The sequence below is a fragment of the Schistocerca americana genome, chromosome 5 (genome assembly GCF_021461395.2).
Source record: "Schistocerca americana isolate TAMUIC-IGC-003095 chromosome 5, iqSchAmer2.1, whole genome shotgun sequence".
Taxonomy (NCBI): Eukaryota; Metazoa; Arthropoda; class Insecta; order Orthoptera; family Acrididae; genus Schistocerca; species Schistocerca americana.
Genome location: NC_060123.1, coordinates 34,179,800 through 34,205,557, shown reverse-complemented (window position 1 = coordinate 34,205,557; position 25,758 = coordinate 34,179,800). Strand labels below are relative to the sequence as shown.

Genomic DNA, 25,758 nt, shown 5'->3' with positions numbered 1-25,758 from the left:
CCCTCCACGCTACCCTCCAATACTAAATTGGTGATCCCTTGATACCTCAGAACATGTCCTACCAACCGATCCCTTCTTCTTGTCAAGTTGTGCCACAAACTCCTCTTCTCCCCAATTCTATTCAATACCTCCTCATTAGTTATGTGATCTACCCATCTAATCTTCAGCATTCTTCTGTAGCACCACATTTCGAAAGCTTCTATTCTCTTCTTGTCCAAACTGTTTATCGTCCACGTTTCACTTCCATACATGGCTACACTCCATACAAATACTTTCAGAAACGACTTCCTGACATTTAAATCTATACTCGATGTTAACAAATTTCTCTTCTTCAGAAACACTTTCCTTGCCATTGCCAGTCTACATTTTATATCCTCTCTACTTCGACCATCATCAGTTATTTTACTCCCTAAATAGCAAAACTCCTTTACTACTTTAAGTGTCTCATTTCCTAATCTAATCTCCTCAGCATCACCCGATTTAATTCGACTACATTCCATTATCCTCGTTTTGCTTTTGTTGATGTTCATCTTATATCCTCTTTTCAAGACACTGTCCACTCCGTTCAGGTGCTCTTCCAAGTCCCTTGCTGTCTCTGACAGAATTACAGTGTCATCGGCGAACCTCAAAGTTTTTATTTCTTCTCCATGGATTTTAATTCCTACTCCGAATTTTTCTTTTGTTTCCTTTACTGCTTGCTCAATATACAGATTGAATAACCTCGGGGAGAGGCTACAACCCTGTCTCACTCCCTTCCTAATCACTGCTTCCCTTTCGTGCCCCTCGACTCTTATGATTGTCATCTGGTTCCTGTAAAAATTGTAAATAGCCTTTCGCTCCCTGTATCTTACCCCTGTCACCTTCAGAATTCGAAACAGAGTATTCGAGTCAACACTGCCAAAAGCTTTCTCTAAGTGTACAAATGTCAGGGATTTTCTCTGCCTCGTGATGACTGAGTGTTGGGTGATGTCCTTAGGTTAGTTAGGTTTAAGTAGTTCTACGTTCTAGGGGACTGATGACCATAGACATTAAATTCCACAGTGCTCAGAGCTATTTTAAGTGTAGAAATGCTAGAAACGTAGGTTTGCCTTTCCTTAATCTTTCTTCTAAGATAAGTCGTAAGGTCAGTATTGCCTCACCTGTTCCAATATTTCTACGGAATCCAAACTGATCTTCTCCGAGGTCGGCTTCTACCAGTTTTTCGATTCGTCTCTAAAGAATTCGAGTTACTATTTTGCAGCTGTGACTTATTAAACTGATAGTTCGGTAATTTTCACATCTGTCAACACCTGCTTTCTTTGGGATTGGAATTATTCTATTCTTCTTGAAGTCTGAGGGTATTTCGCCTGTTTCATACATCTTGCTCACCAGATGGTACAGTTTTGTCAGCACTGGCTCTCCCAAGGCCGTCAGTAGTTCTAATGGACTGTTGTCTACTCCCGGGGCCTTGTTTCGACTCAGGTCTTTCAGTGCTCTGTCAAACTCTTCACGCAGTATCGTATCTCCCATCTCATCTTCATCTACATCCTCTTCAATTTCTATAATATTGTCCTCAAGTACTTTTCCAGTGGCATACTGATGTCCGGCGGGCCCTGCACGGAACCGAGCGTTCGCGAAGTGCGTCGGGCAAGGTGACATCACAAAGTTCGTTGCGGGGCCCGTATCTCTCGTGAGCCCCACTGCAAGGCCGTTCTCGAAGGCGGTAAGGCGCGAACATGGAGTGTGCTCTTCATGTCGGTCGTCATATGGGTTGCAACACCATCCTGCATAAAGGTCGTGAATTCCAGCAAGTGTTAACCAGCCAGGCTAAGGATGATCTGACTCCCTCTCTCACTACAGTTCATTTTATACAAGGTTCTCATGCAAATACTTCAACGTGTTATTCTACAAGTAAAACTAAAATAACATGAAGATGGCAATCACGTCGAAATAGCCTTATTTTAACAAAAATATATAATCGAACACATTAGCGTCTTGGTCTCATAGCATAATACATAATGTTCACGGATGACATACGGGGTGATTCTCGAAGATACGCAAATATTTTAATATGGTATTCTACAAGTAAAACTAGAGAAAAAAGTTCATATAAACATAGGTGGGCAAATGTTTAGTTACGGAGTTACGGCTAATAAAAGATTTTGCCTGAAATTCAGCAACTTCGCAAATATGAAGCCATCGAAAAACTGTAAGAGATTAAAGTAAAGCACGATTCCCACTTATTTTGTTGTTATTGATCTAGTGAATCTGATAAAACAGGTCCCGGACGTGTTTCTGCAGTAGTTTTCCAGAACATCCAGAGAAGCAAAGACGTAATTTCGTAAAAATTTTAATTTATTAACTACTTGACTCAATTAGTTTTTTTTTTAATTCCAGACAGTTGCACGAAGTTTTTAACAGAAGTTATTGTACTGGTACCCGGACTACGTTGAACAGCATCCATAATATCCTCTCCATCGTCTTCACGTATCGAGTGCTCGTACTGATTATGAACGCTAGGTAGAGAACCTGTCTCCCGTAACATTCGAAAGACTCCGCTAATGGTTCGTGAATTCGGAATCCTCCGAGCTGGATAACGTACGCAATATTCGTTAACTGCAGCCGTAGCATTACCATCACATTTGCCGTAAAGAAACAACATTTTGGCATATTCCTCTGTCGTAAATTCGAAAGACATGCCTTTTTCATAAATCATCTACAAACTACAACAGTTACTGTGTGGTTTCAATTAAATACAATGTTGTTATTATGTTATTTCACTGAACAAAGCAGAAAACTAACTCGTTTCAAGGTTACGAAACGACTGAAACAACTCACTAACAGTTGCGAACAATGACGTAAACGTTTCTACATTCTTAGTGGAAGGTAAACAAATTTACTTGTAAAATTGCTTCTCTGCATTACCCGGAAAATTAATGCAGATACACGTTTGGACATGTTTTATTAGATTAAGCAGATCCATAACAAAATAAATGGAAATCGTGCTTTACTTCAATCTCGTACAGTTTTGCGATGGCTTCACATTAGCTTAATTTCACGAACATCAGCCTCCTTATCGAGTGAACGTGATAACTATAAGAGATAAGGAGGGAGGACCCTATGGACAGAGAGGGAGGACCAATGAACGGAGAGATTGGACAGGAAGAGACTAATAGAGGGGGGCAGGAGGAGGTGGAGAGGCCGTGCGGGTGGGGAATGGAGGTGGTGGGTGGAGGGAGAGGATATAGGAGATGGACATAGAGGGGGTGCAGGAGAAGGTGGACGGTGAGAGGAGGATGGAGGAGATTGACTGGTAGAAGAGTAGAATAAATAAATACCCAGGCAACGGTTGGTACTCAGCTAATCTATAAAGGATCTACATCTACATCCACGTGATTACTCTGCTATTCACAATAAAGCGCCTGGCAGAGGGTTCAATGAACCACCTTCATGCTGTCTCTCTACCGTTCCACTCTCGAACGGCACGCGGGAAAAAGCGAGCACTTAAATTTTTCCGTGCGAGCCCTGATTTCTCTTATTTTATCGTGATGATCATTTCTCCCTATGTAGAATGTTTTCGCAATCGGAGGAGAAAACTGGTGATTGAAATTTCATGAGAAGATCACGTCGCAACGAAAAACGCCTTTGTTTTAATGATTGCCATTCCAATTCACGTATCATGTCTGTGACACTATCTCCCCTATTTCGCAGTAATACAAAACGAGCTGTCTTCTTTGTACTTTTTCGATGTCATCCGTCAGTCCCACCTGATGCGGATCCCACACCGCACAGCAGTACTCCAGAATAGGGCGGACAAGCGTGGTGTTAGCAGTCTCTTTAGTAGACCTGTTCACCTTCTAAGTGTTCTGCCAATGAATCGCAGTCTTTGGTTTGCTCTACCCACAATATTATCTATGTGATCGTTCCAATTTAGGTTATTTGTAATTGTAATCCCTAAGTATTTAGTTGAATTTACAGCCCTCAGATTTGTGTGACCTATCGCGTAATCGAAATTTAGCTGATTTCTTTTAGTACTCATGTGAATAATTTCGCACTTTGCTTTATTCAGGGTCAATTGCCACTTTTCGCACCATACAGATATCTTATCTAAATAATTTTGCAAGTCGTTTTGATCATGTGATGACTTTACAAGACGGTAAATGACAGCATCATCGGCAAACAATTTAAGACGGCTACTCAGATTGTCTCCTATGTCGTTAATATAGATCAGGAACAATAGAGGGCCTATAACACTTCCTTGGGGAACGCCGGATACTACTTCTGTTTTACTCGATGACTTTCCGCCTATTACTACGAACTGTGACCTATCTGACAGCGCCCCTACGTCTTCCCTACTGAACGTCTCCAGGCTTGTTCCTGTGAACTTACCTACCTGTTGTTGTTGTGGTCTTCAGTTCTGAGACTGGTTTGATGCAGCTCTCCATGCTACTCTATCCTGTCCAAGCTTCTTCATCTCCCAGTAGCTACTGCAACCTACATCCTTCTGAATCTGCTTAGTGTATTCATCTCTTGGTCTCCCTCTACGATTTTTACCCTCCACGCCGCCCTCCAATACTAAATTGGTGATCCCGTGATGCCTCAGAACATATCCTACCAACCGATTCCTTCTTCTTGTCAAGTTGTGCCACAAACTCCTCTTCTCCCCAATCCTATTCAATACTTCTTCATTAGTTATGTGATCTACCCATCTAATCTTCAGCATTCTTCTGTAGCACCACATTTCGAAAGCTTCTATTCTCTTCTTGTGCAAACTATTTATCGTCCATGTTTCACTTCCGTACATGGCTACACTCCATACAAATACTTTCAGAAATGACTTCCTGACACTTAAATCTATACTCGATGTTAACAAATTTCTCTTCTTCAGAAACGCTTTCCTTGCCATTGCCAGTGTACATTTTATATCCTCTCTACTTCGACAATCATCATTTACTTTTCTCCCCAAAAAGCAAAACTCCTTTACTACTTTAAGTGTCTCATTTCCTAATCTAATTCCCTCAGCATCACCCGACTTAATTCGATTACATTCCATTATCCTCGTTTTGCTTTTGTTGATTTTCATCTTATACCCTCGTTTCAAGACACCGTCCATTCCGTTCAACTGCTCTTCCAAGTCCCTTGCTGTCTCTGACAGAATTACAATGTCATCAGCGAACTCCAAAGTTTTTATTTGTTCTCCATGGATTTTAATACCTACTCCGAATTTTTCATTTGTTTCCTTTACTGCTTGCTCAATATACAGATTGAATAACATCGGGGACAGGCTACAACCCTGTCTCACTCCCTTCCCAACCGCTTCTTCCCTTTCATGCCCCTCGACTCTTATAACTGCCATCTGGTTTCTGTACAAATTGTAAATACCCTTTCGCTCCCTGTATTTTACCCCTGCCACCATCAGAATTTGAAAGAGAGTATTCCAGTCAACATTGTCAAAAGCTTTCTCTAAGTCTACAAATGCTAGAAACGTAGGTTTGCCCTTCCTTAATTTAGCTTCTAAGATAAGTCGTAGGGTCAGTATTGCCTCACGTGTTCCAACATTTCTACGGAATCCAAACTGATCTTCCCCGAGGTCGGCTTCTACTAGTTTTTCCACTCGTCTGTAAAGAATTCGCGTTAGTATTTTGCAGCTGTGACTTATTTTAAACTGATAGTTCGGTAATTTTCACATCTGTCAACACCTGATTTCTTTGGGATTACCTACCTACGGGTCTATAAAAATAGGCCTCACACGCTGTTGGAATGAAATATTACCATAATAACAGAGACTGACATTTCTCAACGTGCTCCGCGAAGTGAGCTCAGGTGTAGTAAAACTAGTTCGTGAATGCGTTATTAAAGAGAGCACCCATTTTCAACATACGTCACAAGCGACGTGTCCGACGCTATGGGGCGAAAATGCATACTACACATACTCACATCTTTAGATGTGCGAAACTTTTCGACGACCCTGTAGTGGCAAGTAGTCCCATGGCGCCTCATACCGCTACTATTAACAGTGAGCGGGACTCTGTTCCCTTTCCGCTAGACCAGAGAGCAGGGCTGTTAAACTTGTCGCCTGCGGCGAATCGCATCTGGGACACAACACGGCCCTGCGCACTCGGACTGGGGACCCCGCCGCCCCCGGCATTACGTATTCTGGGAGGCGGCGAGCAGCCAGCATGGGCAGGCGCGGCCCGAAGCCGCTGGCATTCCCCGCTGGAAGGCTGCCAGGTCGCGGCAGCGTCGGGTCGGACGCCGCATCGAAAGTGGGCTCCAGCGTCCAGCAGCGAGCGCTAGTCATGTGGCTGTAGAACGCTGTACGGTTCGCCAGCAAGTGCTCTGCAGATTCTGAAACCCGATATTCCGCCAGTACTTCCAGATCCACTTCAAAAGTTCCGTGGCTTTTCTTATACGTCCTTTTCATAGGCATGTGAGTAATTTGCGTTTGATATCTGCAATGAACTTGGCTTAAAACCTTGAAGAGACGAAGGCAAGGCCATTTGCTTGTTTGGTTTGCAGCAGCGTCGCGACGCGAAATTTAACCGACAGGAAGAAGATGCTGTGATATGCAAATGATTAGCTTATCAGAGCATTCACACAAGGTTGGTGCTGGTGGCGACACCTATAACGTGCCGACACGAGGAAACTTTCCAACCGATTTCTCATACACAAACAGCAGTTGACCGGCTTTGCCTCGTGAAACGTTCTTGTGTTGCCTCGTGTAAGGAGGAGAAATGCGTACCATCATGTTACCGACTTTGATAAAGCTCGGATTGTAGCCTGTCGCGATTGCGGTGTATCGTAGCGCGACATTGCTGCTCGCGTTGGTCGAGATCCTATAACTGTTAGCAAAATATGGAATCGGTGGGTTCGGGAGGGTAATAAGGAACGCCGTGGTGGATCCAACGGCCTCGTATCACTAGCAGTCGAGATGACAGGCATCTTATCCGCATGGCTGTAACGGATCGTGCAGCCACGTCTCTATCCCTGAGTCAACAGATGGGGATGTTTGCAAGACAACAACCATGTGCACGAACAGTTCGGAAACGTTTGCAGCAGCATGGACTATCAGCTCGGAGACCATGGCTGCGGTTACCCCTGACGCTGCACCACAGACAGAAGCGCCTACGATGGTGTACTCAACGACGAACCTGCGTGCACGAATGGCAAAACGTAATTTTTTCGGATGAATCCAGGTTCTGTTTACAGCATCATGATGGTCGCATCCGTGTTTGGCGACATCGCGGTGGACGCATTGGAAGCGTGTATTCGTCATCGCCATACTGGCATATCACCCGGCGTGATGGTACGGGGTGCCATTGGTTACACGTCTCGGTCACCTCTTGTTCGCATTGACGGCATTTTGAACAGTGGGCGTTACATTTCAGATGTGTTACGACCCGTGGCTCTACCCTTCGTTCGATCCCTGCGAATCCCTACATTTCAGCAGGATAATGCACGAGCGCATGTTGCAGGTCCTGTACGGGCCTTTCTGGATACAGAAAATGTTCGACTGCTGCCCTGGCCAGCACATTCTACTACTGAAAACGTCTGGTCAATGGTGGCCGAGCAACTGGCTCGTCACAATACGCCAGTCACTACTCTTGATGAACTGTGGTATCGTGTCGAAGCTGCATGGGCAGTTGTACCTGTACACGCCGTCCAAGCTCTGTTTGACTCAATGCCCAGGTGAATCAAGACCGTTATTACGGCCAGAGGTGGTTGTTATGGGTACTGATTTCTCAGGATGTATGCACCCAAATTGCGTGAAAATGTAATCACATGTCAGTTCTAGTATAATATATTTGTCCAATGAATACCCGCTTATCACCTGCATTTCTTCTTGGTGTAGCACTTTTAATGGCCAGTAGTGTAGGTTGGACTGGTAGTCATCGAGTACCGGCTGTGCCCGCAGATCATCCTGGCGGACGAGTGCACGGAGGCGGAGGGCCGGGCGTGGCACATGAAGCACTTCGCGTGCTTCGAGTGCGACCGCCAGCTGGGGGGGCAGCGGTACATCATGCGCGACGGCCGCCCCTACTGCCTGCACTGCTTCGACGCCATGTTCGCCGAGTACTGCGACTCGTGCGGGGAGCCCATCGGCGTCGACCAAGGTGAGTGCTCTCTGCCTCTCCAGGCAGCCCATCGTCACATTGAGAGAGAAAAAATGGACAAAATATATGCCGAGATTTCACATCTGGAGCTAATTTTCCATTTGTGTGTAACGCACTAATGTTGTCTTTCGCTTCGTTCACCGACAAAAATGGAAAGTGATACGACACGAAGGCAGTGATCCAATATTTATCAAACTTTGCGGACATGTTCATCACATGGAGGGTATTAAATGATTAAATATTCATTCCATTCGGAACTGGAGTCCACTGTCAGTATCAGTATTAGACGTGATCCCTCATACGTGTTGCAAACCGGACACAATAGAAAGGACCAGGCCCCTTTGCTTTTCTCTTGTATCACTCGTCTATTACATCAGAGAAATACACATTTTAAGACAAAATTTAACTACACTCCTGGAAATTGAAATAAGAACACCGTGAATTCATTGTCCCAGGAAGGGGAAACTTTATTGACACAATCCTGGGGTCAGATACATCACATGATCACACTGACAGAACCACAGGCACATAGACACAGGCAACAGAGCATGCACAATGTCGGCACTAGTACAGTGTATATCCACCTTTCGCAGCAATGCAGGCTGCTATTCTCCCATGGAGACGATCGTAGAGATGCTGGATGTAGTCCTGTGGAACGGCTTGCCATGCCATTTCCACCTGGCGCCTCAGTTGGACCAGCGTTCGTGCTGGACGTGCAGACCGCGTGAGACGACACTTCATCCAGTCCCAAACATGCTCAATGGGGGACAGATCCGGAGATCTTGCTGGCCAGGGTAGTTGACTTACACCTTCTAGAGCACATTGGGTGGCACGGGATACATGCGGACGTGCATTGTCCTGTTGGAACAGCAAGTTCCCTTGCCGGTCTAGGAATGGTAGAACGATGGGTTCGATGACGGTTTGGATGTACCGTGCACTATTCAGTGTCCCCTCGACGATCACCAGTGGTGTACGGCCAGTGTAGGAGATCGCTCCCCACACCATGATGCCGGGTGTTGGCCCTGTGTGCCTCGGTCGTATGCAGTCCTGATTGTGGCGCTCACCTGCACGGCGCCAAACACGCGTACGACCATCATTGGCACCAAGGCAGAAGCGACTCTCATCGCTGAAGACGACACGTCTCCATTCGTCCCTCCATTCACGCCTGTCGCGACACCACTGGAGGCAGGCTGCACGATGTTGGGGCTTGAGCGGAAGACGGCCTAACGGTGTGCGGGACCGTAGCCCAGCTTCATGGAGACGGTTGCGAATGGTCCTCGCCGATACCCCAGGAGCAACAGTGTCCCTAATTTGCTGGGAAGTGACGGTGCGGTCCCCTACGGCACTGCGTAGGATCCTACGGTCTTGGCGTGCATCCGTGTGTCGCTGCGGTCCGGTCCCAGATCGACGGGCACGTGCACCTTCCGCCGACCACTGGCGACAACATCGATGTACTGTGGAGACCTCACGCCACACGTGTTGAGCAATTCGGCGGTACGTCCACCCGGCCTCCCGCATGCCCACTATACGCCCTCGCTCAAAGTCCGTCAACTGCACATACGGTTCACGTCCACGCTGTCGCGGCATGCTACCAGTGTTAAAGACTGCGATGGAGCTCCGTATGCCACGGCAAACTGGCTGACACTGACGGCGGCGGTGCACAAATGCTGCGCAGCTAGCGCCATTCGACGGCCAACACCGCGGTTCCTGGTGTGTCCGCTGTGCCGTGCGTGTGATCATTGCTTGTACAGCCCTCTCGCAGTGTCCGGAGCAAGTATGGTGGGTCTGACACACCGGTGTCAATGTGTTCTTTTTTCCATTTCCAGGAGTGTACATGAAATATTGCTCCCAGTAAAGGTTGACATAAGCAGTGACAAAACTTAGCTCTCTTTAGAGTTTCTGCTGGCAACAAATTTTAAGGAGGCAATGTAAGGTTTATATCAATTTCGCTCAAACACGTAGCTAGTGATTGAATCACGACACAGACACTTTAACAATTTTGGCAACAAATAAATAGCGTTAATTTATACTCACGGTAATCAACTAATCAACAGCCTTGCCATTGAATAACTAGTAGGCCAGTTGGAACGAATTAGCAACAAAAATGGCTCTGAGGCACTATGCGACTTAACTTCTGAGGTCATCAGTCGCCTAGAACTTGGAACTAATTAAACCGAACTAACCTAAGGACATCACACACATCCATGCCCGAGGCAGGATTCGAACCTGTGGTCGTAGCGGTCGCTCGGCTCCAGACCGTAGCGCCTAGAACCGCTCGGCCACACCGGCCGGTGAATTAGCAACACCCAGCAACTAGGGGAGTTAATACCAACAGTCTTTAAATGTCTTGCTCCCCATTAAATAAACAAACTTACAGTAATTAAATGAATAACAAATCAAAACACACTACGCTCCACTCAAACTCTTCAGTGGAAGCCAAGCCAAAATGAAGATTCCATTAACTGACTAGCACTAAAGCCACACTAAAGCTCATCTCTGTGTTTCCAGACACACATGGGGCAAACTTATACAAGACAAGATTTTGAAGGGAGCACATCAGTAAAACCGGTAGTGGAGCTAACTCGTGCCATTGAAAATTAAGATACTAGACCGGGGCACAAGGTGGTATACAATGAGGTTGCATTAGTGCTATACTGCGCTCCAAAATATTAATTCAAATGGCCAATTCAAAATTAAGTACACATAAACCAGCATTAATTAACGTGGAGTGACACCAGGTCGCTGGAAGGGATGGCAACACTTAATTGAAAAGGCGAATGCCGGAGGCGGCAGTAACATCAAACACCTTCTCCGAGTTTTAACCAGGAGTCACTTCCCGCTATACAAGTAAACATTTAACCAAGCACAAGGACGGAACACCAAAGAGAAAATTCAAATAAAACCCCCCAAAAGATTATAAAGGACAGGGAACCCCAACTATTTAAATTTAAAAGAATTAGCTCTCCCCAAAGGCAGTGTAAACGCTAAGGCCACATTTAAGAGGCCACCAAAATTGGTTACAAAAGGTCTTATACATTCGCTCCTTTTCTTTAAAAGAAACACTAGGCTGCTTAACTTCTGCTGGACGCCCGGTATGGCTCGTGTAGGATACACCAGGCAGCAACCCAGACTAGGCGGTCGCAAGGCACGGCGAGCAAAATCAGGAGAGCAAACAGGCAGGCAGCCAACGCATATCCTCCATCCTGAACCGGCAGACCGCGTACAACCAACTCCACATATACGTGGTTGCTTCCCCCCTCGTACCTCGCGGCGTCTCAGCAGGTCGCCCGAGCAAACGTCAACTGCCACTCGCCCCGCGAATGCCGAAATCAACAAGCCAAGCAAAGATAGAAACATGGAAGGATCGATAATGGACATCCAAGAGACTGGCGCGCCAGTAACGAGCGCCACGGCTCAATCCCAAAGGGCACGAATGCATTCTTGTATTCGTTGGACCATGGAGGCAAACAATCCCCGAATGTGACCTTGGGGAATTTCTGCCTTAACTAAGAACACATAGTGAGTCAGTTCGCGAAGATGCGATGGTAATCCCAAAAGTAAGGTCTCCTATATTTTTTTATAAGTACATAGACCTGTTAATTTCTACAATGGTTTACATCAGTTTACAGCTTGAACATTTAGCTATTTTTCGACATAATCACCATTTCTGTCGATGCATTTTTGTAGACGCTGTGGCATTTTTTGTATGCCCATGTCATACCAGCTCGCCGCCATGCTGTTTAGAAAGTTATGAACCTCTTCTTTCACCTCGTCGTCGGAGCTGAATCGCTGGGACCACAATTAACGCTGACAGGTACTGTGAGACTCTGAAAAAACTCAAACGGATAATCCAAAACTGGAGAAGAGGAATGACGAGCAAGGGCGTACACATTCTCCATGACAACGCTCGCCCACACATCGCTCGGCAAACCGTTGCTCTCCTGCAACAGTTTCAGTGGAACATAATCACCCACCCACCCTATAGTCCTGACTTGGCGCCCAGTGACTATCACCTGTTCCCTAGGTTAAATGAACATTTGGCCGGAAAGCGATTCAGCTCCGACGACGAGGTGACAGAAGAGGTTCATAACTTTCTGAACAGCATGGGGGCGAGCTGGTATGAGATGGACATACGAAAACTGCCACAGCGTCTACAAAAATGCATCGACAGAAATGGTGATTATGTCTAAAAATAGCTAAATGTTCAAGCTGTAAACTGATGTAAGCCATTGTAGAAATAAACAGGTCTATGTACTTATAAAAAAATAGGAGACCTTACTTTTGGGATTACCCTCGTACGTAGCTGGCTGGATGGAGGCCGAGGTGAACGTACGCGGGCGGCATCGCATTGCAATCCAGACACGCTCCATTCCTCAAAGCTTTTGTGGTTGGATGGTTGGTTGGCTGTTTGATTTGGGGGAAGGGCCAAACAGTGAGGTCATAGGTCCCATCGGATTAGGGAAGGATGGGGAAGGAAATCGGCCGTGCCATGTCATAGGAGCCATCCCGGCATTTGCCTGAAGCGATTTAGGGCAATCACGGAAAACCTAAATCAGGATGGCTGGACGCGGGTATGCCGTCGTCCTCCCGAATGCAAGTCCACTGTGCTAAACATTGCGCCACCTCGCTCGGTGCTTTTGCGATGCGAAATTCACTGTCGGCATCTTGCGTTACCCTGTTAGAAAATGTCGTTTCGTGACGTGGTCACGAATGGCATGAGAACAAGGTTTACCACTCTTGCCAAATGCTGGTGAGAATTCAGCCTCACTTCAAGAATTATCATATCAGTTCTGTTTAGGACTGTCATAATTTGCGTGTGACAAACTGGGGCATTTCTCTTAAACTGACTGAAAATGGGCGTAATTTGGGAGACAGGTACAGGGGCAATGCCCTTAAGGTAAAAAAAAAGTTAATTGATGGAAATAATTTTTCGGTTTGTGATTACAAGCGTCTGTAGGTACACCAAATAATGGATCTTTGAAAGATGCCGCTTATTTGTCTGGAAGTGTCACGCGCTAACACTGATTTCACTATTGCTGTTGATTTTGTTCTGTCCAACGCCACATTTTTTGAATTGGAATCATGAAAAAGTTTGGAACTTAGCCTAGAAGTTCAGTCCTTTGATTAAAAACGTATGAAGTTTAACGGCGTGCTAGCACATTGCTAATTCCGCTGCTTTTACGTATTTTCCCTATTTAAATGAAACAAAATAAATGTCCCTTTCTTTGAAGTGCTTGGAGACTGCACGTTTTATTTAATCTTGACGTTAGCTAAATAATGCTTAATATCTCTCTTACCCCACGTATAATGGATACAATGGGCACAATTACACATTTTACACATTGTACTTCATAGTCACTTCTCCAATTTTTTATGAAGAACCACTTTCATGAATATTTCTCTTGGAGTGTGTTGCATTACTTATTGCCCGCCCATCCTATATAAGGTGAGTCAAAAACGACTTCACAAATTTGGAATGGTTTAGAAATTTATTCAGATAACTTACAGAATCGGTAGATGTGTCATTTTGTAGGAAAGAAAACCTCACGAATCCATGGACCCTACATGTCAGCAGGGGACTGTTCAAGCTGGTGGAGGCTCTGTAACGATACGGGGCGTTTGCAGTTGGAGTGATATGGAATCCCTGATACGTCTACATACGACACTTACAGGTGACACGTACGTAAGCATCCTGTCTGATCACCTGCATTCATTCATGTCCATTGTGTATTCCAACGAACTTGGGCAATTCCAGCAGGATAAGACACCCCACACGTCCAGAACTGCCAGAGAGTGTCAGAAGAGATCTCCATCCCCTCTTACTCTTACGGATGTAGGGATAGATCTGTAGGATTCATGGTGTCAGTTCCCTCTAGCACTACTTCACACATTGGTCGAGTCCATGCCACGTCGTGTTGCGACACTTCTGCTTGTTCGCGGAGGCCCTAGACCAGAGGCGGGCCAACGTTGCACGCGGCTCATGAGCGCACAGCGCTGCACGTGTGCTGCTTGCGTGCAGCCGTCGACCGGGGCTGTGGCGACAGCCGGCAGGTTGCGGCAGTGTAGTGCCAGGCTAAGCTGCGGACGTTGATGCGAAGCGAGCACTATGTAGTGAACGTTGTATTTCAAGAAACGGAGAAGTGGAGATTTGCTATCTTTTAAAAAGTAATGGGAGAATCATTTTTTCTTTGTGCAAAAACGCGAAAATTCGAAATGTTTAATATGTGGCAGTATTCTCGCTGGTCAACGGAAGTTTAGTATTGAAGGCCATTATAATAAATTTCACAAGGACGAGTACAATTTATTGTCGGATTCTGAGCGGATGGGGAATTGACTGAGCTTAAGAAGAGCGATCTGACGATACCAGATGAATCTGACGTAAGTTGGCCGCCCGGAGTGGCCGAGCGGTTCTAGGCACTACAGTCTGGAACCGCGCGACCGCTATGGTCGCAGATTCGAATCCTGCCTCGGGCATGGATGTGTGTGATGTCCTTAGGTTAGTTAGGTTTAAGTAGTTCTAAGTTCTAGGGGACTGATGACCACAGCAGTTAAGTCCCATAGTGCTCAGAGCCATTTGAATTTGTCGTAGTTGCTGTTGTCACGAGAGATCTGCGACTTTCTCTCGTCATGTCTCTCATCTAACTGATTTAACATTTTATGGAGCACTGTTTTCAAGTTTTCAGGACGACAACAATAATAGCGCAGCGGTATGTGCAAGTTATAAGACCGCGCTTAATATAGCGAGAGCTGGAAAACCATTTGCTCAATTAATAAGTCTCGGTTAAGAGCAAACATCAGTGATGAAAATTTATGTAACTGTTAGTGTTTGTCTGTATGTAGAAATTTTGTTCCAGATATTAAACGTATTGTAAACTCCACCTGTGATAATTAAATAAAACGTATCGTAGGTAATAGGTACCCTTTCAAACCATGATTTCTTCAAGCACTCCCACTAACCTTATTCATTCACTCAATAAAGCAAGCTAGGAAACAAAACGCATTACAGAGGAAGGAGAGGACAGAAGGTATGGTGGGGATGGGAGATAAGCGGGTGGCCAGCTTGCCCCTGTGTGCACGCAGAACACCTGTTAACTGCACGCGTGCATGTGCACCGCACACGTGCAGGATTCCTGCCCGCCCCTGCCCTAGACGATATTAAGCAGGTGACCAGTTTCTTGGGCTCGTCAATGTATGTATCTTCCTAGTAGCATCCACATACGCTAACAAGGGATCTCCCCATCGCACCCCCCTCAGATTTAGTTATAAGTTGGCACAGTGGATATGCCTTGAAAAACTGAACACAGATCAATCGAGAAAACAGGAAGAAGTTGTGTGAACTATGAAAAAAATAAGCAAAATATACAAACTGAGTAGTCCATGCGCAACATAGGCAACATCAAGGACAGTGTAAGCTCAGGAGCGCCGTGGTCCCGTGGTTAGCGTGAGCAGCTGCGGAACGACAGGTCCTTACTTCAAGTCTTCCCTCGAGTGAAAAGTTTAATTTTTTATTTTCAGAGAATTATTATCTGACAACTGTTATGTTTTCATCACTTTTTTGGGAGTGATTATCACATCCACAAGAAAACCTAAATCGGGCAAAGTAGATGAATCTTTTTAGCCATTCGCCAAGTGTACAAGTTAGGTGGGTCAACAACATATTCCTGTCATGTGACGCACATGCCGTCACTAGTGTCGTATAGAATATATCAGATGTGTTTTCCTGTGGAGGAATCGGTTGACCTATGACCTTGCGATCAAATGTTTCCGGTTCCCATTGGAGAGGCACGTCCTTTCGTCTACTAATGGCACGGTTTTGCGGTGCGGTCGCAAAACACAGACACTAAACTTATTACAGTGAAGAGAGGCGTCAGTGAACGAACGGACAGATCATAACTTTACGAAAATAAAGAAAGTAAACTTTTCACTCGAGGTAAGACTTGAACGAAGGACCGGTCGTTCCGCAGCTGCTCACGCTAGCCACGGGACCACGGCACTCCTGGGCGCACACCGTCCTTGATGTTGCCTATCTTGCGCATGGACTACTCAGTTTGTATATTTTGCTTATTTTTTTCATAGTTCCACACAACTTCTTCCTGTTTTCTCGACTGCTCTGTGTTGAGTTTTTCAAGGCCTATCCACTGTGCCAAGTTGTAACTAAATCTGAGGGGGGTGCGATGAGGAGGTTCCCTTGTAAGAAATCTCGTAAAAACGACGTGTGCTGTCGAGAGCGTCGCCCCTCCTGGGCGAGAACGCCCCCCGGGAGCGCAGAGTGAATGAGGCGGCTGCGCGCTGTTGCAGGCCAGATGAGCCACGAGGGCCAGCACTGGCACGCCACGGAGCAGTGCTTCTGCTGCCACACGTGCCGCGCCTCGCTGCTGGGCCGGCCCTTCCTGCCGCGCCGCGGCGCCATCTACTGCAGCATCGCGTGCAGCAAGGGCGAGCCGCCCACGCCGTCCGACAGCTCGGCCGGCCCGGCGGGGGGCGGCGGCCCGCGGCGGCGCGCGCCCTCCGAGTCGAGCGCCAGCGCCAGCCTGACGCCGCCGGGGTCGCCCGACGCCGCCTCCAGGCTGCGCCGCCCCCACCACCGGCCGCAGCCGCCGCCGCCCGCCCCCGCCGCCGCCTCGCCGCCCGCCCTGCGACGCCACCAGCCGCGTCACGCCACCAGGTACGCTTCCGGACTGTTTGCACTACGGACTAGGACTGTTGATACTTATAAAAATATCGAGTGTCCGGTGTATCGATGCTTCAAGTGTGGCGATATCGACATACCTATATCGAAAAGGTATAATACGTATATCGATGGTAAAAACAATCGACGTAACAGCCCAAAGAATATCGGCCGCGCATTTTAAATAAACTCCCACTTTTAGAGCTGTATATTTCAGTACTGAGTTTTATTAGATATTTTGCACATCAAAAAGCTAGTAGCCTGCTTATGATTAGATTAGAATAAATTACATTAGATTAGTTTTTCGTTCCACAGATCCGTGCTGAGAAGATCCTCGTGGATGTGGAACATGTCAATTTTTTTTTTCCTGAAATAACAATACTAATAGTAAGAATATATACAAAACATCATTTGTCTCTATTAAAAAATTCGTCAATGGAGTAGAAGGAGTTGTCCACTAGTAAGTCTTTCAGGCTCCTTTTAAACTGATCTTTATTTGTAACAAAAATTTTTATCTTCTGGTAAACCTTCCGGGATGTAAGGTCGTGGTCCATGAAACTCTTCAGCTCCTAACGTTTCGTCCAGAGCTGCGCTGGACATCTTCAGAGGGGTGTTTCTCCTCCGGTGAGTCTTGCCGACTGACGGGTCGGACGTCTGAGAGCGACTTATGTATCGTAGAAAGTGGGCGTGACCAGAGTTACACGTGATATGCAGAGATAACCTTTGTCAGAGATAAAAACTTAACTATCGATCGTAATCTCGTCACGGATAAAACTGTCTAGCAATTCTGTAGTGCTACTGTCCAAATATCACTAAGTTTCATGGTCTCTTCTTTCCGATTAAAATTATCCCTATGTTTATATATTTCAATTGCTTCTCTACAAAGCCGTGGGTAATAGTTCGTCGTCGTAGATAAAATTTTTGTTTCGGAAAACTTCACTTGATGATTTCCTGGCTGAAAAGCGTGTTCTGCTACAGCCGATTTATCTGTTTTTCCTAATCGGCAAAGACTTCTGTGTTCTTTTAACCGTGTATTTACGCTTCTTTTTGTTGTTCCAACATAAACTTTACCACATGTACACGGAATTTTATATACGCCACTGGCTGATAGAGGAGCGCGTTTATCTTTTACAGACCGAAGAACATGACAAATTTTCTTCGTTGGTCTAAAAACAGGTCTAATATCATGTTTACTTAAAATCTTTCCAATCTGATCCGTTACTTTCTTTATAAAAGGGAGAGAGACTGTATTCTTCCATCGTTTTTCGGACTTGTCCTTAAGCTTTTTGTTGTTTGGGTGCAGAATTCTGCTTACTGCTTTCTTTGAGTAGCCATTTTTCTCAAAAGCGTGCTTCAGATGTTTTAATTCGTCGTCTAGATACTCCGGCGTGCAAATCCGTCTGGCTCTGTCAACGAGTCTGTCAACCTCTTTTTTGTTTTGGGTGGTGGTTAGAGTTTTTGTGTAAGTATCTGTCTGTGTGCGTTATTTTTCTAAAAATCTGTTGTTTCAAGCTTCCATCCGTCTGTCTCATAACTAAAACATCCAAAATCGGTATTTTGTTATCATTTTCTCTCTCCATGGTAAACTGGATTCTTGGATTTATATTATTAAGGTAATCAAAAAATTCGCCTAAGGCTTCTCTACCATGTGGCCAGACCACAAATGTATCGTCTACATACCGATACCAGCGAGATGGTTTCTTATCTGCTTTTTCCAAGGCTGACTGTTCGAATTTCTCCATGTACAAATTAGCTACTGCAGGACCCAATGGGTTACCCATTGCTACGCCATTAAGTTGTTCGTAAAACTCATTATTCCACTGGAAATGACTGGAAGTAAGACAGTGTCTGAAAAGAGCAGTCAGATCTTCTGGAAAAATATCCGTTATAAAATCCATAACTTCATTAACTGGAATCATAGTAAATAAGGATACTACATCGAAACTTACTAAAATATCTTCAGGAGTCAGAATTAAACCTTCAATTTTCTCTATAAAATGACGTGAGTCCTTTATATATGAGTCCGTTTTTCCAAAATATGGTTGTAAGCGAGTTGTTAGATATCTTGCTATTTCGTACGTAGGAGAATTGATAGCACTAACAATCGGTCTCAGAGGAAGGTCCCTCTTATGTACCTTGGGTGGGCCATAGAGTCTAGGACACATAGCTTCAGTCTTCAATAAAGCTCTTTTTTCTTCTTTTTGAATAGAAGTGGCCGATTTTATCAAATTATTTGTTTTCCGTAGTACGCTGGCTGTAGGATCTTTCTTAAGTTTTTTGTATTGCCCTGCCGTTAAAAGATTCAAAATTTTGCTTTGATAATCTTCTGTATTTAAAATGACCGTAGCATTCCCTTTATCAGCAGGAACAATCACTATGTCTTCATCTGCATTTAAATCTCTCAGAGCCTTTCTTTCGCCATTGGTTAAATTACTTTCCAGAGGTTTACTGCGGCATAATACTCTGGTGGTTTCGATCCGGATTGCATTTGCAGTTTCTTTGGGGAGAGTACGTATACCTGCTTCTACATTTGCAATAATATCCTCAACAGGAACTTTCGGAGGTGTTATAGAGTAGTTTCCTCCTTTTGCAAGAACTGAGATTTCGTCTTGAGATAAAACTCTGTCTGACTTATTAATAACAGTTTCGGACATCACTATCTTATTTGTAGATTCTGCATAATTTTGCAACTTTTCGAACTTCTTCTTATGCCTTCTAGTAGTCGTCTCCATCATGGTTTCCATAGATTGAAATGTAAGGCAATCTATTTTATTCCATAGGTCTATCTGTATCTTACTAGCAAGGAATAAATGTAACTGCAGTAACTTACGGTCAGCAGAATCCATCTCTCGTCTTGTATAATGTATCCTCTCTCGAAGTAGTGCTGCTTCTGTATAATCAAATATCCGATGAATGTTGCTGGCAAATTATTGAAGATGAGTCTTCCTGAGTAGTGGATCCCTTTTTGAACTACAGTAAGTGCTTTTAAGTCCTTGTGCAGATCATTTGTGTTCCTGGTATTGTATGTATGAACTGAGCTGTTTGTTGGAAAAAGAGATATGTTATTAGGGACAAATTTCATTAAGGAGTAAATATACTGAGAGGCAGTAGTTAGTATACCCAGTTCTTTGAACAGGTTTCTACAGGACGTCCGCAAATTTACTGCACAAATAATACGTATTACATGCTTTTGGACTCTGAAAACTTTTGTTTGACTTGAAGAGTTACCCCAAAATATTACACCATATGACATTATGGAATTAAAGTAGGCAAACTATGCAAGCTTTTTTATTTTTATGTCGCCTATGTCTGCTAACACTCGAATTGCAAATACAGACTTGTTAAGGCGTTTCTGCAGTTCTGTGGTGTGCTCCTCCCAACTGAATTTATTATCAAGTTGTAATCCCAGGAATTTAAGACTTTCGACCTCTTCTATCTGCTCTTCTTCATACTTTATGCATATGCTGGAAGGAAACCTCTTACAGGTTCTGAATTGCATATAGTGAGTCTTTTCGAAGTTATGTCAGTGAGTTGGCTTTGAACCATTTATTAATATCCATGAAAATCTCATTAGCAGATCTTTCTAGAACTACACTCGACATACTATTTATTGCAATACTCGTGTCATCTGAAAACAAAACAAACTCTGCTTCTGGCAGTCTAAGTGATGAGAGATCATTAATGTACACAAGAAAAAGCAATGGCCCTAAGATGGACCCTTGTGGGACACGACATGTAATTTCTTCGCATTCTGATGATGACTGATGACTTAATTCACTAGTCCCTTGCACTGACACCCATTGTTTCCTGTTAACGAGGTATGACTTGAACCATTTTGCAGCACTGCCCGTGACACAATAGAATTCTAATTTATTTAAAAGGATGTTGTGGTTCACACAATCGAATGCCTTTGACAAATCACAGAAGATACCTGCTGCTTGTAACTTGTTATTTAATGAATTAAGTACATTTTCACTGTTGGTGTAAATAGCCTTCTCGATATCAGAACCTTTCAGAAATCCAAACTGTCCCCCCTCAGAGCAAGAAGTGAAAGGAAAACGATACACGTTCACGATTGGCAATAACCACTTTGCTAACAATGGTAACTGGAGGTAAGTGGCACAATAAAAGCTGTCCGATTGGTCCGTCGTTCGGTTTCGTTACATATCGGATGTCTCGAAGCCTTGGTCTCGACTTCCCTGTGTGTGTGTGTGTGTGTGTGTGTGTGTGTGTGTGTGTGTTTCTGTAAACACCAGCGACCTAGCGGTTGTAGTGTCAAAACTGCGTGGTGAAGTTAAACGTTGTAGTTTCTGCCGGTAGCTTCGAGCGCCGATTACGTCAGCACTTCCTCTCTTACGCCTCCGCCCACCCGCAAAGACCAATCTTGTCAGTTAGAATTTTTGTTCATGACTTTCAACAGCAGTTTTTTAAGAATACCGATGTAATGAAATAGCACACTAGCTGCGTTAAAAATTGTTTTTCTTCACATCGGATGTCTTATTCCGTTCACACCGCCCCCCCCCCCCCCCCCAAGCGCAATCGGACTACTTCTTTCTGCCATCTATATTTGCTTCACACAGTCAAAGAGGAAGACTGGACGTGAAGAAAGCTCAAAAAGTAGTAAGACTCCTTCACACAGCGAAAGCAAAATTACGTTCTATAACAATTTCAAAAGAACAGCTTCAAATATTTATCGAAAACTGCGAAAAAATATATTATAAAATATAAAAAATTTTAAATTATAAAAATAAAAATATTGGCACTTGATGTTGCCATTTCGATATGGATATGTCGTGTAAAGAAATATCGCCCACATATATAGATTATTAAAAACGCCGCAGTGTAACGCAAGAAGTATTGATATCCATCTGAATGTTCATACTTTCGCTTAAGCATGTCGATATACGACTCTGAGAATTTAACGGTCGATGTAAGGACTAATCGATACTACACATTGGGTATCTTTTCTTCACTCATAGGCACTGTAAGTTTTCAGCGGCAGATTTCTTGCCCATCCCAGATACTACCAATCTTTGCTATCTAATCGTATATGTCTTACAATTGGCTTAATTTAATTTCATATTCAGCACTGCAACTGAGCACCATATTTCAACACGAATGGATCTGCGCTGCATATTTGCAAAAGTTCTTTACTTCCGTGTGTCATTTCCACCGCTGAAACTGACAGTTACGACGTGCAAAACGAACAAGTTCGGTGACAGCATTTCTTGAAAATGATGGAAACTACCACTCCCTGCTCTGAACTATGAGACAGAATGTGCGCCTGATTGTCTGGATCAAGAAAAGACAGACGCACTGTAAAAGTGACGTAGACTCAGCGCAAAAGTCATACACATTAATGCACTGGTATTCAATGGAAAATGGACTCTCGTTGTCGCAAACATTTATGGTAAGCACAACATTTAATGCGCAGAACTCACGTCAGTAGTGTTTCACTCCAGAGACTTCTCTCGTGTAGCGATGGGGCAAAAATACCGATATTTCAAAATATCGATTTGTTTGTTTCGATAACATCAATGCCCCTTTCATAAAAATTAATACAATATATATCGATATTTTTAAAACTTTGTCCATCCATAATTTGTACCCCGTCTCACAGAGACGAGGCACACTACCTGGGGGAAACACTGCAACCGTCTTGTAAATTACATTAACTGAGTAGTCCAGCCTCAGGTTAATGAAAACCGAAAATGGGTACAGTATCATAATAGGAAACTCATTTACTAATTTAACTTCTTTACACAACTACACCATCCGTCTAGAACGTCCCAAGACTGATTTTATTCCTAACGTGTAAGCAACATTATCAGTGCAGTTACTACGATGTCGGCTTGAACTAATAACTATAAACAACAGACGTGCGTTGAACCAATAAACAGCAGACGTACATTGGACCAGTCAGTTGTAAGCAGGTTATGTTAAGTAGTGGACATATGGCCGTAGGGTGTCAATACAATACAGGATGTCCCAGGAGTCTTTCCCTGATTACCCCAACATGCATAAGGCAGAAAATATGACACACACGCATATATCTTTTATTTTGAAGTGCAGGTAACATACTATTTTTTTGTGTACACTTTCACACACAATTAATAAATTTCGACGTGTCCTCATTTCGTTGCCCAAAGGATATCCAGGCGATATTCCCTTTCCACCCATGTGTTACTCAGCATTTCGTGAGGGACGGATGTTATGACGTCAGTAATTCTGCGGCGTAATGTTGCGATGTGGTTCACTAGTGTTTGATAAACCTGGTCCTTAATGGAAGAAATCCAGCGACCAGAGGCCAGTTGGTGGGACCACCATGCCTGCAACATCTTTCAAAAATAGTATCCAAGTAGGCTCGAACGTTTTCTCACAAATGTTGTATTTAAGTAGGCACAAACGTCTAACCCCCAGTCGGGTGGCACATCATCCTGTTGATTAGATTAGATTAGATTAATACTAGTTCCATGGATCATGAATACGATATTTCGTAATGATGTGGAACGAGTCAAATTTTCCAATACATGACATAATTAAGTTAATTTAACAACTTTTTTATTTTTTTGTGTTTTTTATTTATTTATTTATTTTTTAAAATATTTTTTTTTCTTAATTTATATCTAAAAATTCCTCTATGGAGTATAAGGAGTTGCCATTCAGAAATTCTTTTAATTTCTTCTTAAATACTTGTTGGTTATCTGTCAGTCTTTTGATACTATTTGGTAAGTGACCAAAGACTTTAGTGCCAGTATAATTCACCCCTTTCTGTGCCAAAGTTAGATTTAGTCTTGAATAGTGAAGATCATCCTTTCTCCTAGTATTGTAGTTATGCACACTGCTATTACCTTTGAATTGGGTTTGGTTGTTAATAACAAATTTCATAAGAGAGTATATATATACTGAGAAGCTACTGTGAATATCCCTAGATCCTTAAATAAATGTCTGCAGGATGATCTTGGGTGGACTCCAGCTATTATTCTGATTACACGCTTTTGTGCAATAAATACTTTATTCCTCAGTGATGAATTACCCCAAAATATGATGCCATATGAAAGCAATGAGTGAAAATAGGCGTAGTAAGCTAATTTACTAAGACGTTTATCACCAAAATTTACAATGATCCTTATTGCATAAGTAGCTGAACTCAAACGTTTCAGCAGATCATCAATGTGTTTCTTCCAATTTAATCTCTCATCAATGGACACACCTAAAAATTTGGAATATTCTACCTTAGCTATATGCTTCTGATTAAGGTCTATATTTATTAATGGCATCATACCATGCACTGTACGGAACTGTATGTACTGTGTCTTATCAAAATTCAGTGAGAGTCCGTTTACAAGGAACCACTTAGTAATTTTCTGAAAGACAGTATTGACAATTTCATCAGTTAATTCTTGTTTGTCAGGTGTGATTACTATACTTGTATCATCAGCAAAGAGAACTAACTTTGCCTCTTCATGATTATAGAATGGCAAGTCATTAATATATATTAAGAACAACAAAGGACCCAAGACTGACCCTTGTGGAACCCCATTCTTCATAGTTCCCCAGTTTGAGGAATGTGCTGATCTTTGCATGTTATGAGAACTACTTATTTCAACTTTCTGCACTCTTCCAGTTAGGTACGAATTAAACCATTTGTGCACTGTCCCACTCATGCCACAATAATTAATTCCAGAATCTCCTGAATCTGGCCACAACAAGTAACTGCAACATATCAAGACTGGAATTGGCTGTGATTGTCGTTTTACTTGTGAAAAAAGGTCCTACAACTGAATTGTACGTAACGTTTCACACCGCAGTCAGTTTAGTGCTGTCTCTGAACTTCTCAGGCACAGCTTTGGAATTCTCAGACCCCCAGTTGTTTCAGTTGACAACACCGTTCAAATGAAATGTGCCCTCATCTGAGAAAAGGACACGTTTCAGATAGTCATTACCTTTCTCAGTCTCAGCCAGCATGGCAACAGCAAAGTCATAACGAGCACTTAATCAACTCGTTGGAAGGACTGCAAGATCTGGATTCTGTACGCATGGAAAAGAAATTGATTATGTACGATATGGTGCACTGATGTCTTAGGAATCTGCAGTTCACGTGAGGCCCTGCAGACTGACTTCTTGGGACTTCTCACGAAAACGTCTCTAACTGTTTGAATTGTCTGCGCACTAGGTCCAGGCCAGGCAGTTCTAGAGAGATCACAGATGCTCCCAGTTCCCTTAAACTTTGCATACCACATCTTGATGTCTTTAACATCTGGTGGCTGCCTATGGTATGCCATCTGGAATTTTCTCTCTACTATTTTTGGTGACTGTGTCTCGCTATACCAGAGGACACTTTGGGCTTTCTCCTGGTTTGGGTACATATTGTTCGCAAATGGTGTCCGATTCCGCTGTTGTTGTTTCACTGGGCCATTAACAAACAAAGAAACATTAAGTACGTACGTACATAAAAATTTGGATATGTCACATTCAACTGTAGGTAAAAATTATTCACCTATGTGTCATATTTTATGCCTTATGAATATTTCTAATTGGGGAAAGATTACTGGAAAACTCGGTAACCTGCAGAAGAGGGAAATGTATGCCAAGTTTGTCCTGCACATATTGACTCCAGAACAAAAATGGCGACACATGGACGCCTGCTACGACTTTACTGAAATGCAAAATGTGGACAATTATTTTTCGGAAACAATCATCACGAGTACGAGACTTCGTGTTATCAATACGAAGCCTATTAGAAAACTACAAAGTGCATAAATTCGCATAAAGGATAAGAGCCTTTGAAAACGTGACCAACATTCAAGCCAGTGTGACGCACGAGTTGTACAACATCCAAGAGAATGAATTTTCTGACAGTTTCACATGGCTGTATGAACGTCTTGTGTGGTGTCCTTAACTGGTGGAGGACTATGTACAACACCTGAAGCACTAAAACAACCATCTTAACGTTTCTCTAGTCTTTATTAATCCAGTCTAGAAAATATTTAGGAC

General features: G+C 43.7%; 1 protein-coding gene across 1 annotated transcript in view; it reads left to right on the top strand.

Annotated features, from left to right (window-relative positions):
- LOC124615612 (protein prickle-like) overlaps positions 1-25,758 on the top strand; it is a 55,762-nt gene that overhangs the window by 14,117 nt on the left and 15,887 nt on the right. The window contains exons 3-4 of the mRNA XM_047143611.1: positions 7,895-8,093; positions 16,392-16,758. Coding sequence (XP_046999567.1) covers positions 7,895-8,093; positions 16,392-16,758 — 566 coding nt within the window. The remainder of the gene's footprint in view (positions 1-7,894; positions 8,094-16,391; positions 16,759-25,758) is intronic.